The sequence below is a fragment of the Rhamphochromis longiceps genome, linkage group LG9, assembly GCF_057381845.1.
Source record: "Rhamphochromis longiceps isolate RC_006_pf linkage group LG9, R_longiceps_female_GT1.1, whole genome shotgun sequence".
Taxonomy (NCBI): domain Eukaryota; kingdom Metazoa; phylum Chordata; class Actinopteri; order Cichliformes; family Cichlidae; genus Rhamphochromis; species Rhamphochromis longiceps.
The window spans coordinates 23,366,067-23,380,687 of NC_140565.1; the positions used below are offsets into that span (position 1 = coordinate 23,366,067).

General features: G+C 41.2%; 1 protein-coding gene across 1 annotated transcript; it reads right to left on the bottom strand.

Moving 5' to 3' along the window:
- Positions 1 to 10,147: 10,147 nt before the first annotated feature.
- Positions 10,148 to 14,093, bottom strand: LOC146662348 (transmembrane protein 236). Its single transcript, XM_085418930.1, has 4 exons — positions 13,715 to 14,093; positions 13,407 to 13,479; positions 12,594 to 12,717; positions 10,148 to 12,056 (listed from the first exon to the last, which is right to left on the bottom strand). The coding sequence occupies exons 1-4, from the start codon at positions 13,984 to 13,986 to the stop codon at positions 11,359 to 11,361; spliced, it is 1,167 nt and encodes a 388-aa protein (XP_085275056.1). The 5' UTR covers positions 13,987 to 14,093; the 3' UTR covers positions 10,148 to 11,358.
- Between the last annotated feature and the right edge of the window lie 528 nt (positions 14,094 to 14,621).

Below are 14,621 nucleotides of genomic sequence, written 5' to 3' on the forward strand. Positions count from 1 at the left end.
GTAAGCAGACCGCTCCAAGCAGCCGGCTGGAGGCAGCGGAAATCATATTCTTCCTCGATTCCCAACATAACCGCTCATGTTCATCCTTCTCAAATAAATGTTTTTCTGGTTCAAAGTGATCTTGTATTGTTATTAACATATTTTTGTAAGTTTATTTTAGAAAACAACGAGGTAATAAGCACTTAGTATGTGAAAACTAAAAACATAGTATACCGTTTTATTATAATTTACTATAGTTCTGCAAAAAAATAATGCTGGATCAAAACGAATGTTGGAGCCAATCTTTGACCCATCTAAAGGCTTAATTATAACAATAATCAAATATTACTTCAAATGTATTTTATGGAAAATTTATAGTTTTTTTGTTTTTTGGGGCTAAAAAAAACGGTGCGCTCATGTAATTAAACTGCGATTAAAAGGGTTAAAACCCCCGAAATATAATTAAAACTTGATATGAATATTTCAGGGAGAAGTAGTTTTAAAAGATTGGCTAATTTAAAGTGGAAAAAAATATGAATATATAATCTTTTTATAGCACTTTTTGGGGCGTGGCAGAAAACGGTCCCTAGGGCGATGGACGTGAGTTTTTTTTTTTAATTTGCCCCTGCATTAAAAATAATGCTGGATCAAAACGAATGTTGGTGCGAATCTTTGGACCATCCAAAGGCCTAATTATAATAAAAGTGAAATATTACTTCAAATGTTTTTTATGGAAAATATTTAGTTTTTTTGTTTTTTGGGGATAAAAAAAACCCGGTGCGCTCATGTAATTAAACTGCGATTAAAAGGGTTAAAACCCATCCATCCATCCATCCATTCGCTTCCGCTTATCCTTTTCAGGGTCGCGGGGGGCGCTGGAGCCTATCCCAGCTGTCATAGGACGAAAGGCGGGGTACACCCTGGACAGGTCGCCAGTCTGTCGCAGGGCTAACACACAGGGACAGACAACCATTCACACTCACATTCTCTCGCACATTCACACCTAGTGACAATTTGGATTAATCAATTAACCTATCCCCACAAGCTGCATGTCTTTGGACGGTGGGAGGAAGCCGGAGTACCCGGAGAGAACCCACGCAAACACGGGGAGAACATGCAAACTCCACACAGAAAGACCCCGGCCTGATGGTGGAATTGAACTCAGGACCTTCTTGCTGTGCGGCAACAGTGCTAACCACCGTGCCACCGTGCTGCCTTTTCACCCATTCACACACACATTCACACACTGGTGATGGCAAGCTACATTGTAGCCACAGCCACCCTGGGGCGCACTGACAGAGGCGAGGCTGCCGGACACTGGCGCCACCGGGCCCTCTGACCACCACCAGTAGGCAACGGGTGAAGTGTCTTGCCCAAGGACACAACAACCGAGACTGTCCGAGCTGGGGCTCGAACCGGCAACCTTCCGATTACAAGGCGAACTCCCAACTCTTGAGCCACGATCGGTTAAAACCCCCGAAATATAATTAAAACTTGATATGAATATTTCAGGGAGAAGTAGTTTTAAAAGATTGGCTAATTTAAAGTGGAAAAAAATATGAATATATAATATTTTTATAGCACTATGACAGTTAAGTGTCATAAAGATTAAATAAGTTGTTTTTCAATTAAACCCATGGATGGAATTGTGTCTCAGGACTCTTTGTATCACTGAAATCAATCTCGGACACCTATGATCATTAGTTTGCCAGGTGAGCCCATTTAAAGGAAAAACTACTAAAGAAGGATGTTCCACCTTATTAAGCAAACCACCATTTTCAAGCAATATAGGAAGGGGACCTCTCTGGGGACATCTTAGGCCCTCCAAGGTTTGGAGGCCTATCTCCCCCTACCACCACTTCCCCTGCCAGTGGCGGACTCCCTCAGACATCGGTGCGTTGGTGGTTCTTTGTGTCCGGGGATGGACGTCCAGGTACACACCGGCTCACTCCCTGGCGGCCGCATATTGGGGCCTGGAGCCTGGGGCTCGCTCGGGCCACTTCGGAGGTGGGGTGCCCCCGGCCTCTCGGCCTGGGGCTCGGTCACTCAGGCACGGCTGGCTGCCGGCGGAGCTCACGGGCGCGTCACTCAAACTCCCCCTGGCTTCTGCTCCGCGGCTGCTGAGTGAGCCCTCATCTGGGACTCTCCTCAGCTCTTTCTGGGACAGTGGCGCGGCTGCCCCTCTGTTGGTCTTCCTTGGTCTCTTGTGTTCTGGGGGCCTCTGGATGTCTGGAGTTTTGATCTCCTCCATACCTGCTTCATGCCCTGGAGGACGGGGCTGTGGCCCCCCCACACCCTCTAGCAGATCATTACATGAAGGAACCTTTAAAAAAAAAAAACAAGCGCGTCCATGCTCACAGGTGTACACACGGGTGATCACACCCACAAACTACACCCTTTTTGGCTCCTACCTCAAAGCCCACTGTGTTCTGTTGATCTTATGTGCTGCACAATAATGTTTAATATTTAGTATTTACTGTCATATTCCCATATATCATTGTGATGTTGTTTATTCTATTACTCTTGTTCTCTTCTGCTTGTCTTATTTTTTCTTTCTCAGCAGGTGACCCAGGTGATCGATATATGCATTTTTTTTCTTCTTTTTTTTCCTGCTCATTCTGTTGGTTTTTGTCTTTTGCCCTTCTCCCCCGTCCCTCTTCTCAGCTGTTTCTCTTTCCCTCTTTCTTTCTCCCCTTCTTTCCCCCAGTCAAGTCTGTCCCGTATTCAGTAAGTGAAAATAAAATGAACAATAAAAGGTGAATCAAATGGACCATTACGGCAAGGCTGGGATGGTCAATTTGGTAAAGTAAATCCGTCGGGCATCTTTCCTCGCCTTTAGACAATAATTCTGATGGCAAAAGAACCAAACGGGACAGGCAAAAAAAAAAAAAAAAAAAAGCAATATAGGAAGGAAAGAGTATCTCTTTGTTGCTGAAAAGCATGAAATAGTTGAATGCCTTGGACACGTAATGAAAACCTTAGCTATTTCACGAAAACTTAAGCGTGATCACCATAATGTAAGAGATTTGTGGCTGAGTCAGAGCACACATGGGTTCGTGCAGATAAAGCACAATGATGAAGGTTTCTGCCGGACAAATACATCTGATTAAGATAACAGTTGCTAAAAGGCCATTACAAAGCAGCAAACACATATTTGAAGCTGCTGGTGCCTCTGGAGATTTGCAAACATCAAGGTGTAGGATCCTCCAGAGACTTGCAGTTGTGCATAAACCTTATATTTGGCCACCCCTAACCAATGCTCACAAGCAGAAACGGCTGCAGTGGGCCCAGAACTACATGAAGACTAATTTTCAAACAGTCCTGTTCACTGATGAGTGCATTGCAACCCTGGATGGTCTAGATGGATGCAGTGGTGGATGGTTGGTGGACAGCCACCATGTCTCAACAGGGCTGCAACGTCAGCAAGGACGTGGTGGAGTCATGTTTTGAGCCGGAATCACGGGGAGAAAGCTGGTCAGCCTCTTTAGGGTCGCTGAAGGTGTGAAAATGACCTCTGCAAAGTATGTGGAGTTTCTGACTGACCACTCTCTTCCATTGTAGAAAGAGAAGAACTGTGCCTTCTGCAACAAAACCATCTTCATGCAAGACAATGCACCATCTCATGCTACAAGGAACACCTCTGCATCATTGGCTGCTATCCGCATAAAAGGAGAGGAACTCGTGGTGTGGCCCCCATTCTTCCCTGACTTCAATCCTACTGAGAACCTTTGGAGCCTCCTCAAACAAAAAAGTATGAGGGTGGGAGGCAGTTCGCATCCAAACAGCAGCTCTGGGAGGCTATTCTGGCATCCTGCAAAGACATTCAAGAAGAAACTTTCCAAAAACTCACAAGTTCCATGGATGCAAGAATTGTAAAACTGCTATCAAATAAGGGGTCCTACTTGACCTGTTAAGATGTTTTTGATTGAAATAGCTTTTGATTTCAGTAAAATTGATCTACTAATGCTGCAAATTCAACAAATGACCATTTTCAATTCTCCACAACCTATAAAATGTTTTGAAACTCTGTGTGCGTAATAATTTGGAACAGTGCATTTTAAGTTTTTTATTTTTGAAAAAGATACTGTGTTCATTGGGAGTTTTGATCAGTAACATTTGAATTATACTCTAATGGTGGATGACACAAAAATTATGCTGACTCATTTGAATCGACTATTTAAAAAAAACAGAGAAAAATATCATTTGCATAATAATTTGGAACGCGGTGTAATGATGTGTGCAAAGGAGGCAAAATGTACAGTTTTAGCAGTGACATATCTTAAATTTGAAATGCCACAATAAATATAGTACTGTGCAAAAGCATTTAGCCACCTCTTGTTTCTTTATATTTGTTACCAAGTTGCTAGAGTTTCCTGTCATGTTAAAAGTTGTCTTGAGTAACAGTTCTCCAGGCTTTCTGATGGTCTTTCAAAGTTTTTCTTTGGACATTGCCTGCTTTTTCACTCATTGTCAGTTCACTCTTTGTACCTGACCATTTTCAGAGGTATGCTTTTGTTTGATTTTGGAATACTAAATACTGACCTAAGAGTCATTAAAGCATGAAAAAGGCACCAAACTTACTGTAAAAGAACAGTGTTGTCTACAAATAACTGGCAATATAGCAAAGAACCAGTTCTTTAAATTACCAGAAACCTGTCAAAAAAAACATATAATTGTTCCAATTTCTTAGGTTGAATGTATGAAAAATAACCAAAGACAACAATGTCACAGGGATAATATAACATTTCAAAATGGCAAATGTGCCAACAAGGTGATTTCCAAAGACTTATAAGCTGAAAAAGTGGCCTGTCTCAGGATGGTGTAAGAGTTTCTTTAAAAAAAATTGAAAAAACTGGACAAGTATGGGAAAAAGGAAGAAGTGGTCGATCTAAAAAAACCCAAAAACCCTTGTATACAGCAGATGAACAGTATCTGAGAGTCATATTCTTAAGAAAAAGGAAGAAAATCCAGCAAAGACACACGATTTGAGAGAGACATCTGGCCCTTTTGTTGATTCACTGTTCGGTGAATCCTCATCAGAAATAGTGTTAGTGGAAGGATGGCATGAGGACGTCATTCCTAAGGAAGGGAAACAACGAGGTATGCCAAATTACACAAGAACTGGAGTGAAAATCGGTGGCAACAGATTTGTAATTTGACATTTTTGGTTCAAATTACTGTCATTGTCATCGGGCACCAATACTTCTTTTACAGATGAAGCCGTGCCTTGACGTACAGCTATCCACATTCCGGTATCCCATTTTTCAAGTCTCCAAGTAATCCTGCAATCCTGCAGCCAAATATTGCACTCAGTTTTAGGATTAGATTCAAAAATATAACTGCTGTACACAATATACAGTTGGTTTATTTTCAGTATGTTAATATTCATATGTATGTGTCAAATGTCTGATATAGAAATGAAAGAAGTAGAAGTAATAACTAATAATTTATAATTTTTAAATGTAATCTTTACAGACAGAGAAAAGTATACTTTTTTTAACATTAGAAGTATATTACAACACGGCTCCTACTACTCACCTTGCTCAACTCGCTGATGATTGGAACCAAATTTCCTCTTTGGCTTTTATGACCTTGTAGCACTGTGTAAACAAAATAAGTTTAGGGATTTTCTGTTGTAATTACAAAGGGACGCTTACTGGAAATGGATATGAGAAAATGTTTTACTGGAACAGATTTAAGTCTCTGTCCTTGAAGTGGAGGAAAACCCCTTCTCTTGTTCCTAAATGACGACCTCGGAAAAAGAGGAAATATGAGAACCGTCTGGACTGAACCTACACATGTTCGCTCTTTTTCTTCAAATCGCTTAGAAACACGCTATTTAACATCATGAAAGTCCTGGTTACGGTCTGGAATAAGGTTATGGTTAGGGCTAGGGATAAGGTTAGGTTTAGGGCTGGAATACAGGGCTGGAACGTCTATTACCGCGGGAGCGTCATTGCACTGGATTCCAGCCATAACCCACCGCGTACCATAAGAACGCCGAAGGTCTCCTTTCGCGTTCCTCAGGAACGCCGCGGGACGTGACAAAACGTCGACATGTTACGCCTCGGGAGTGAGAACGCTCTGGGGGCATACCAAATTAAAAAAAAACCAAACCTCTTTAGCACAGGCCCTATTCACTTGAAATTCTTGAGCAATAATGCGTTTCATTTTAACGTCTGTGATTAATGAAAATAAGTACTGGTACCGTGAATGTTCAATGTGTTTTAGACTATCTCTGTATTAGACTCACCCATGCAGTTGTTACTGAATGGCCAGTATTTTTTCTAATATTTACCTAAATGATTCATCCAAATTCACGATCATGCCGATGTGGTACTGTCCTTCTGTATCAGTCTAAATATAAACAAAGAGAACCAAGTGAACAGCAATTTTGCCATTATGTAGTATTTCAAGCCAAATGAAAACAGCAGTGGCAGTGCTAACAAGCTAATGGTCACCATCTTGGTTTACCATGCTGACGTTTATAAGTACAGCTAACTGAACCAAACTAATGGAACTAAAACAATAAGCACACAAATTGCAAGCTAATACATCAGGTCTACCTTCTGGCACCATAACTTTGAAGTACCTTAAGTAGATCATGGCACCTATTTCCCATTTCCTAGCAAATTATAAAGAAATGAGAGGTGGTGCAAGACTTATAGAATAGAATACCTTTTATTGTCACTATACACATGTACAATGAGATACAGAGCATCTCCCACTCACTGCAGACATGATTATGCTGTTGTGTAGCACAGTATTCTACCTTAACCTTACAATTAACTCTCCCTTACTGTCATGGTCCTGGGTCATTTTGACCCAGTGTTCTTAGTTTTCCTGTAGTTTTGTATTTTGTTCCTTATGTCCATTGGATTGTTTGGTTTGGCATTTGGATTCCCCCTGTGTCCATGCTTTTATTGTGGTGTTTGTTCTGGTACCGTGTTCCCGTCCTTTGTGTTCTGTGTTCTCCTCATCCCCTCGTATTCATCCTTGTTCTCTGCCTCTCTCTCTCTGTGCTCATCTCTGTGTACTGTGTTGTGTTTAAGGTCCACATCTTGGTGTCAGTATTTTCAGTTTCGTGTCCTCCCTGCTCAGTCATGAGTAATTGTCTTCAGCTGTGTTCCCCGTGTGTTCCCACTTCCCTCGTTACCTTCTGTGTATTTATGTCAGAGTGTCCCTTTGTTCTGTATTGCGTCGTCCCTCTAGGTTGTGTGGATTTACCGTGTCTTCCCAGCGCTTCAGCTTTAGTTGCTCCCAGTATAGTTTTTGTATGACTTCTTATGTTCCTGTTAATAAAGACCTGCCTTTGAGTTCATCCCTAGAGCCGTGCATTTAGGTCCTCTCTTGCCTTCACACAGCCGCCGCATGACACTTACCATTAACTTACGAACAGTTGAAGGCCTTACTGTAGATTTAATATCGGAAAAAGACAGATAAATACATACATAAATAAATAAACACATATATACATAGTCTGTTTGACTTAATATTATAAAAACAACCACGTCAAGACATGAAACACACAACAGACCAAAAATAGATGTATGATAAAAGCTAGATGTTAGAAGAAGGATTATAAAATCACCAAAGATATTTCAAAGCATTCTGAGAGACAAGAAAATATATCTCTATGTTTTTTATTAACACAATCCATTGATTACTGACAAAGTGGATGCTGCTATCCTTAAATCCACCCAGAACAAAGAAACACAAAACAGAAAAACAGAGAAAGTTTATAGCAACCCGTGTAGTGGAAGCCGACAGAACCCAGGGCATCAAATCCAGAGGCACATAAGTGCATAAAAGTTGCCAGTGCTCTGGTGACTGCAATGCTCATTAACTACTCAGTTACAGAGTTACATTCATTTTCTTCTACTCATCCAATTCAGGATTGCACGGGAGCTGGAGCCTGTCCCAACCATATTCAAACCTAAGAACACTGTGTCACAGTATCCTCTGCCAGGCACGGTGGCTCCATCATACTCCGGGGCTGTTTCACTGCCAGTTCTACTAGTGCTGCCAGTACTTGTGGTACTAACTAATAATCAGAATTTCTGAATTATCTTTCTTCTTTTGCAAACACAAATACTTAACAACAATATTTAAAGCATGAAGAAATTATGCACAATATGGTAAAAAATGAAGACACCCTTCAATGCTAAAGCACATTTTAGCCTTTGTAGGTTGCTGCACCCACAATTTCTACCTTGATATTCCTTTCAACAGTGGTCACCCTGAGTCCCATGTATCCTCCAGTGACTCCAAAGTCCTGAACCTTTGAAGATCATGACATTTCTCTCATTGCACTTGCCCCAGTTTAAAGGCAGGTCCTGGTCTTTTAGGCCAAAGACCAGCAGCATCTTCACCCAGTGAAGGTGAAGTGTATATCATAGATATATTTAAATTCATTTAAAAGCCTAATATCCACCAAAAAATAAAAAATCTGAAGTGCCTATATCAGCAGTGATGCAGAGGTCTTGAAGGACACAAAGGGACACAGCAATTTTAAATAAGGTAACGTTATTCTCAGTGTGTGGTTTGCTGTTAGTGGCAAACGAGGCTGTAAGAGAGATTTCCCAATTTCCAGTCAAGGGGAGATGGGGTCTGGTACGTGCCAAGGTGTGTGACATGGAGGAACGGTAACACAGAGACACAGTACCTTCCCCTCTGAATCACCCTGAAAAATATCATGTCATTTACACCTGGTCAAATGCCTGCAAGGTCTACAAGCTTTTTGCAGACTTTTTTGGCAGGGTAGGCAAGAAGGGAAACAAACTGATCTCTCCATTCATCAAGAAAATGAAAGTCAACTTTGAAGGTCAGGTAGAAGTTTAAATGTTTGTAAAAAAAGAAAAGAAAAGAAAGAGAGATTACATTTTTCAAGGGTAAAGATATTGCCGTTGTCATTGTTTTGTAACTGTTCTGAAGTAGCCATTGCATTATGGTTAAAGAAACACAGACTGTGTTATACAAGACTAAATTTGAAGATCTTTCATATGTCAGAAGATTTGGCAGAACAGATATGAGGAAACAAGGGTATAATGAGGTTTGTTGGACTTTGCTGATGTGATGGGTTTTGCAGGATAGCACTTCTCATGAGGCTTTGGGTGAACAGTACAGCGATGATATGTTTCAGCATACTTATATGACAAGAGGAAATCCTGCTCCCTATTCAGGGAAATGAGGGACAATATGGCCACTTTGGCCTCAAACTGCAAGAATTCCCGTTAATACTTATTAACTTACACGGTAAGTTATAAGTAGCGTGAAGAGCATATAATGGAGGTGGGTTGCAATGCGGATTGCAGGAACAGTGAGTGAATTCAATCTTGGAAGGACCTAGGTGGCCAGTGGCTTCAAACCCATTTGTTGTGAGGCAATGGTGCTAACCCCGATACCACTACAACTTTAGGAAGATGAACACAAAAAGTCAAATATATGCCCCATATATGTGTAGTGGGTAAATGTCCTTACTATCTTCTAGATAGAAATATCAAAGGAGTGGATATAAGAGACGAAAACATATGTTATGGGATTTAAACCCTAAACAACAAATAGAGGGTTTAATAAAAATGTTACATTATTTTTCTTTATGTGTGCACTGTAGTCACATCTTGATTGGTTGAGTTAAAACTCACGATACTAATGATTGGAAGCAAAATTACAAAACCTGCTATTGTCCAAGTACCTGAGTGTAAACTGCAGTGGGCATTATGTCATTAAAATATAGTACCTACTGTATGCTATTGGTATTTTTTCACGTTAATGTCTTGTGTTACTTTATTTAATTTGTTTTGGTTCTGCAACTTTGTCTATTCAGAAAATGATAATTGTCACAAAAGTGCTGTGTCAGTGCTGTATTAATTTACTTTACACTTTTCAGTGTAGTCATTGTTTCAGTGAACAATGACTGCCCTGTCATTGTTCTTGTGTGTGATGAAGTTGTTTTTGCAGAAGAATAACAGGAAACCCCTGCTCTTGAGGATTTAGAAAAAGATCAGATGAATTACAAGGAAAAACATTTAAGCAGAGTTTTTTTTAAAATTCCTAAAAACATACATGGGAGGTCAGTGCCAGTGAATTTTGTCTGCATAAAAAATATTTCACAAGTCAAAGTTGCAACATATTTTATGAGTTTCTTTATTAAGTTGACCAAAATATATGTATCAGTGACACAATCTCACACCAGTTTTTCTTTTTGTATAGAAACTTAGCCAAAAAAACAACCTAATATAAACAACATGAATTTATGCTTTTACATATTCACCGCACTTTATGATTGTAGAAAAATCATTACATTACAGGTACATTTCCAAAGTGCCATTCTTGGTTTAAAAAAAGTATATTTGGACATAACATGACAACAGTCACTCGACATGTAGTTTCCATTGCCTAAGAGCTCCCTTTTGGCCTGTGAAAATTACCATCATGCATTTTGTCACATGCACAAATTCATACTTGGTTTGACTGCACCAGCTGTGAATTGTGAATCCATCATGAAGTCTGAGAATGAACTTTTTCGTAAGTTATTCAATATTACGTTATCTTAAAAAATACCAGGGTTTAAGTGCCATTTGTACCATTAAAACTTAGGTGTAATAACAGAAAATCACTGTGGCATCACAATCTAGAAAAATGCTTGAAAATTACAATATATTAATCCCAGTCTTATAAATTTGAACATTTGAGCTAGATTTTTTTCTTAGCTTTTTCAATAATTGTCTTCTAGTTAAACAGGTTTTTATTTAGCGTGATGCCAGATTTGATGAACATATTACATATTGTTCTTCTACTCCTCACTAAAACATCATATATTCAATGCTCGGCCTGTTATTTGGTGTAAACATCTGGTATGAACTCTCTTGGCAATAACTACTTGAGAAGTCCTTTTGTTCTTTTAGTACTTAACCTATTACTTGACTCGTTTTAAGAAGTGCCGGTGCAGCCACCATCTGAATCAATACATTCTGTGTTTGTGTCAAACCTTTGCTTTAACCACCTCTTTTAAGGCAGTTGAGTAGCTGTGCATGACACATGGTTCAAAAACAAATCTCATTTCAGTCTTTGTTTAGCCAGTTTCCTTTTGATTGGCTGCCCTTTATAAACCAAAGGTTTAAACAGCATGTAGGTGGGGCTTCTGTGCTCACAGGCAAAGCTAAGTGCCTGAGACGATCATATAAGTGATATGGACTCTCTATAATGCCATGGAGAGCCATAGAAGACATAAAGCTGTCTGAAACAGAGTGTTTAGAGCAGTCTGAAGCCATCATCTACAAATTTGGCTGTTTAAAATGAGCACCCACTGTCGTGACAGTATTTAATGTATATATGACAGAAAATAAGGAAAAGCTTGTTTGCCCTTGAATGCTGGTCTCAAAAAAACATCCTCTCTGTGTTGAAGACCTTCAACTTGGTCATAAAGTTGAAGTAGATGAAGGCCAGCGAGACCAACAAGTTCTTCATCAGATAGAGGATGGGCGTAACAAAGCCGAAGAAGGCAATGAGGCCAACGCGCACAAAGAAGAAGGGTAAATCCTGCAGGGCTACTCCTAGGGAGGAAAGCAGGGGGCTGTGGGGCATGACCACCACACGCAAGCATGATAGGTAGCTGAAGATATAGATGGGAAACACCCAGCCTGAGTAGTAGACCAGAGGATGTCCTGCCACTCTCACCATCTCCACCGTATCCATCCAGAACATAAAGCTGTCCACAAACACGTCTGCACGGGCATCAGTGGCGCACAGGAATCTCAGAGGCCCAGTGTATGCATAGGGAGATATGTGGTACGGTGTGGTGCTTCCTGATGGTTCACTCAATCCAGACATGCCATATGGCCTCCCATTGTTACCTGGTATGCCCGGTAGCGTCCCATTGGTCTCTGGTCGAGCTCCTGCTCCGTTCTGGCTCCTGTCATTGAGCTGGTTTGCTCCTGGTTGCATAGGAGTGGGCACACCTTGCCTGTGCACAGCTGGCCCTGGCACAGCTGGAGTGATAGGTGTTACTGGTGCTACTTGTTCCACATGTGTGAGGACAGTGGAAGGGATGTCAGCATCTCTTTCGGTGTCATTAGCTGGAGAGAAGAAAAAGAAAACACAATATCTTGGATTATATTTACTTAAGCTGTTTATCATCAAGTGGTGTCGGCCCAGATTTACAAAGAGACAGCTGAAGGCTATCAGACAAATAATGTGGCTCACAGATATAAACATTAATCTGCTGTTTAGACAGAGGCAATAAATCAAGAGATCGCTCATTCAAACGATTTGGGCTTTGAAGAAATTCATATGAACTGTTTTATCATGTGGTTTTTAAGAAAATATATTTCCCTACTTCTGCCATGTCAGATTCAGAAAAATTTAAAAATATATCCTGCTCATTTCCTCATTTTGGATAAGTGAGAAATGAAGCAGTCCAAAGAAATATCCTGCTCATTTCTTCATTTTGCTCGAGTGATGTATAGAAATGTTCACAGTGTGTTTGCAGTTGCCTCCAAGCTCCTGCAATGCAAAACCCAGCATACTTTACTATACAAGTCTGCAGCAGAAAGTTCAGGATCTACAGCAGTCAAAGAGTGATTTGTGTAATGTGTTGAGAGAGCTGCGCTCACCCTGGCCGGTCAGCCTGCAGTGTCGTATCCTCTCCACAACGTCAATGCAGATGAGCGAGAAGAGGACTAGTGACACGGGGAGCTCAGTGAATGTATCGTGTTTCAGGTTGTTATTTATCTGAACCTGGATAAACAACCGTAAAATTGTTAGCCTGACTGAGTACTGTAATTATTTACTCACTTTTAATCTTTACAGAGCCCACTGGTTCACCTCAATGGTAATAAACATTTTGGGATTTGTCACTTGCAGCGAGGGCATTTGACACAGCCCTAAACAGACGAGTTGCTCATCTTAGCAGAATTTATGGCTCTTATGTTGAAGCCACTAGATAAGCAAAGGTCAAAAGGTTTGCTTAAGCTTTAAAGAATGCCACAAAAAAGGGCAAATAAGGTCTGGGCTGTAGCCAGTTAGGAAGTGAAAATGTGCCTCGTGGACATAATTTGACAAGGACAGCATGGACAGGAAGAGGAACCAAGCTGCTTATCAGTAGCTCCTTATCCATAAGGCTAGATAGTCCTCTCCTGAGATCCATAAGGATTCTCACAGCTCATCACATTTGTTTCAGTGATACTGTGAATCCTGTCATACACCATGTTCCCAAACACAATGTTGTAATAGATATATGTTTAAGTTAATAGCAACTTCTTTGGAGTATAAACACAATCACCCAACATGACTACAAAGGATCTACAATTACAGGTTGAGTCATGTTACAAGTATAGCAACATACAGGTCAAAGTTCATGATCAGAGCAGAGATAAACCTGATATGACAAATGAAAGCAGTGAGAAACAATCTGTTGGGTGTTGTACCTCAGAGCTGGCAATGAGAAAGGCAAAGCAGGGTAATGTGGATAGGATCACATAAACAAGGGTCACTGGCCTCCTGATATAAAGACAAAAAAAGGGCAAGAAAGAAAACAAGGGAGGAAGTTAAAGTCAGTGACAGGAATTGCTAAAGCCTGGTATTAACCAGCCAAGTTCTGTCCAAACCAGTCACAGGCCAGTTCAGCCTCAAACCAGCTGATCATGTCTCGGTCCCGTAGGACAGCACTGGGATCCCAGCTGCTGAGCATACACAACTCGGACCAGTTCTCAATCTTCATGTCTGAGAAACTCACCACTTCTTCCTCCCTATGAGAAATTTCTTCTTCATGAAGACCATATACTTCAGGGGTACCCAGACCAGCAGGGCAGTGGAGGTCACATAGGCAATAGAGGAGGCCACGATCAACCAGTAGGCAGTGCTGCCGTCTCCGGGGGGTTGTGCTGATGTTTTGACCTTTGCAACGATGACAGCAAACCTCTGCATGACGATGAAGAGTGGCACGCACAGGCCTGCAAACTGCAGCACCTCGCACAGGGCAAACTTCACCGTCCTCCCTGAGCCCATCCTGTGGCAGCTCACAAAAAGAAAAAGAAGGGAGGGAGACAGGGGCTGTTGTCGCAGTGAGGCGACCCCTGTCCCTCTGAGGGCTGGTCAGGCCTCGGACCTCTGCATTGTCTGCCTCCACTAGCATTTTCCACACACCACAGCCCTGGCTCTCTGCTCACCCAACTGCTTACACTGCACTAGGCATTGTGTGCCTTGGCGTGGCGGTGATGTGACCGGCCCTTTGCTCTCTTTTGATACAACGTACAAACAAAGTTCGTCTAACTTTACACCCTGAAGGACATGCATGTGACACAGCAATCGCTTTGGGGCAATCCGAGGTAAAAACAGCATCTCAGCCAGTGTTTTTCAGGCTTATCACATCACAGTCCACACAGCTTTAATGATGTGTACCTTGTATTCTTCCTGGGAATTCTCCAAATATAAGAAACACAAGTTAATTACTCCCACAGTATAATCAGCATCCCAGGACTACTGGCTGTAACCCAAGAAACAAGATACCACTAAAAACACATCGACTCCTCTCATGCTTATATATCACCATCTAGTGGCAAAGTGTTCTAACTGCAAAATTTTGGAATCCACACTGTTTTGTAACAATTGCAAATGCATTCGTGCTTTGAAATTGCTGTCAG

Excerpts from the sequence above, each read along its gene's own strand:
- LOC146662348 (XM_085418930.1), bottom strand. The coding sequence starts at position 13,986 with ATGGGCTCAGGGAGGACGGTGAAGTTTGCCCTGTGCGAGGTGCTGCAG. Across the intron at positions 12,718-13,406 it reads TTCTCATTGCCAGCTCTGAG|GTTCAGATAAATAACAACCT; the intron begins GTACAACACCCA and ends TTGTTTATCCAG. Across the intron at positions 12,057-12,593 it reads CTGCAGGCTGACCGGCCAGG|CTAATGACACCGAAAGAGAT; the intron begins GTGAGCGCAGCT and ends TCTTCTCTCCAG.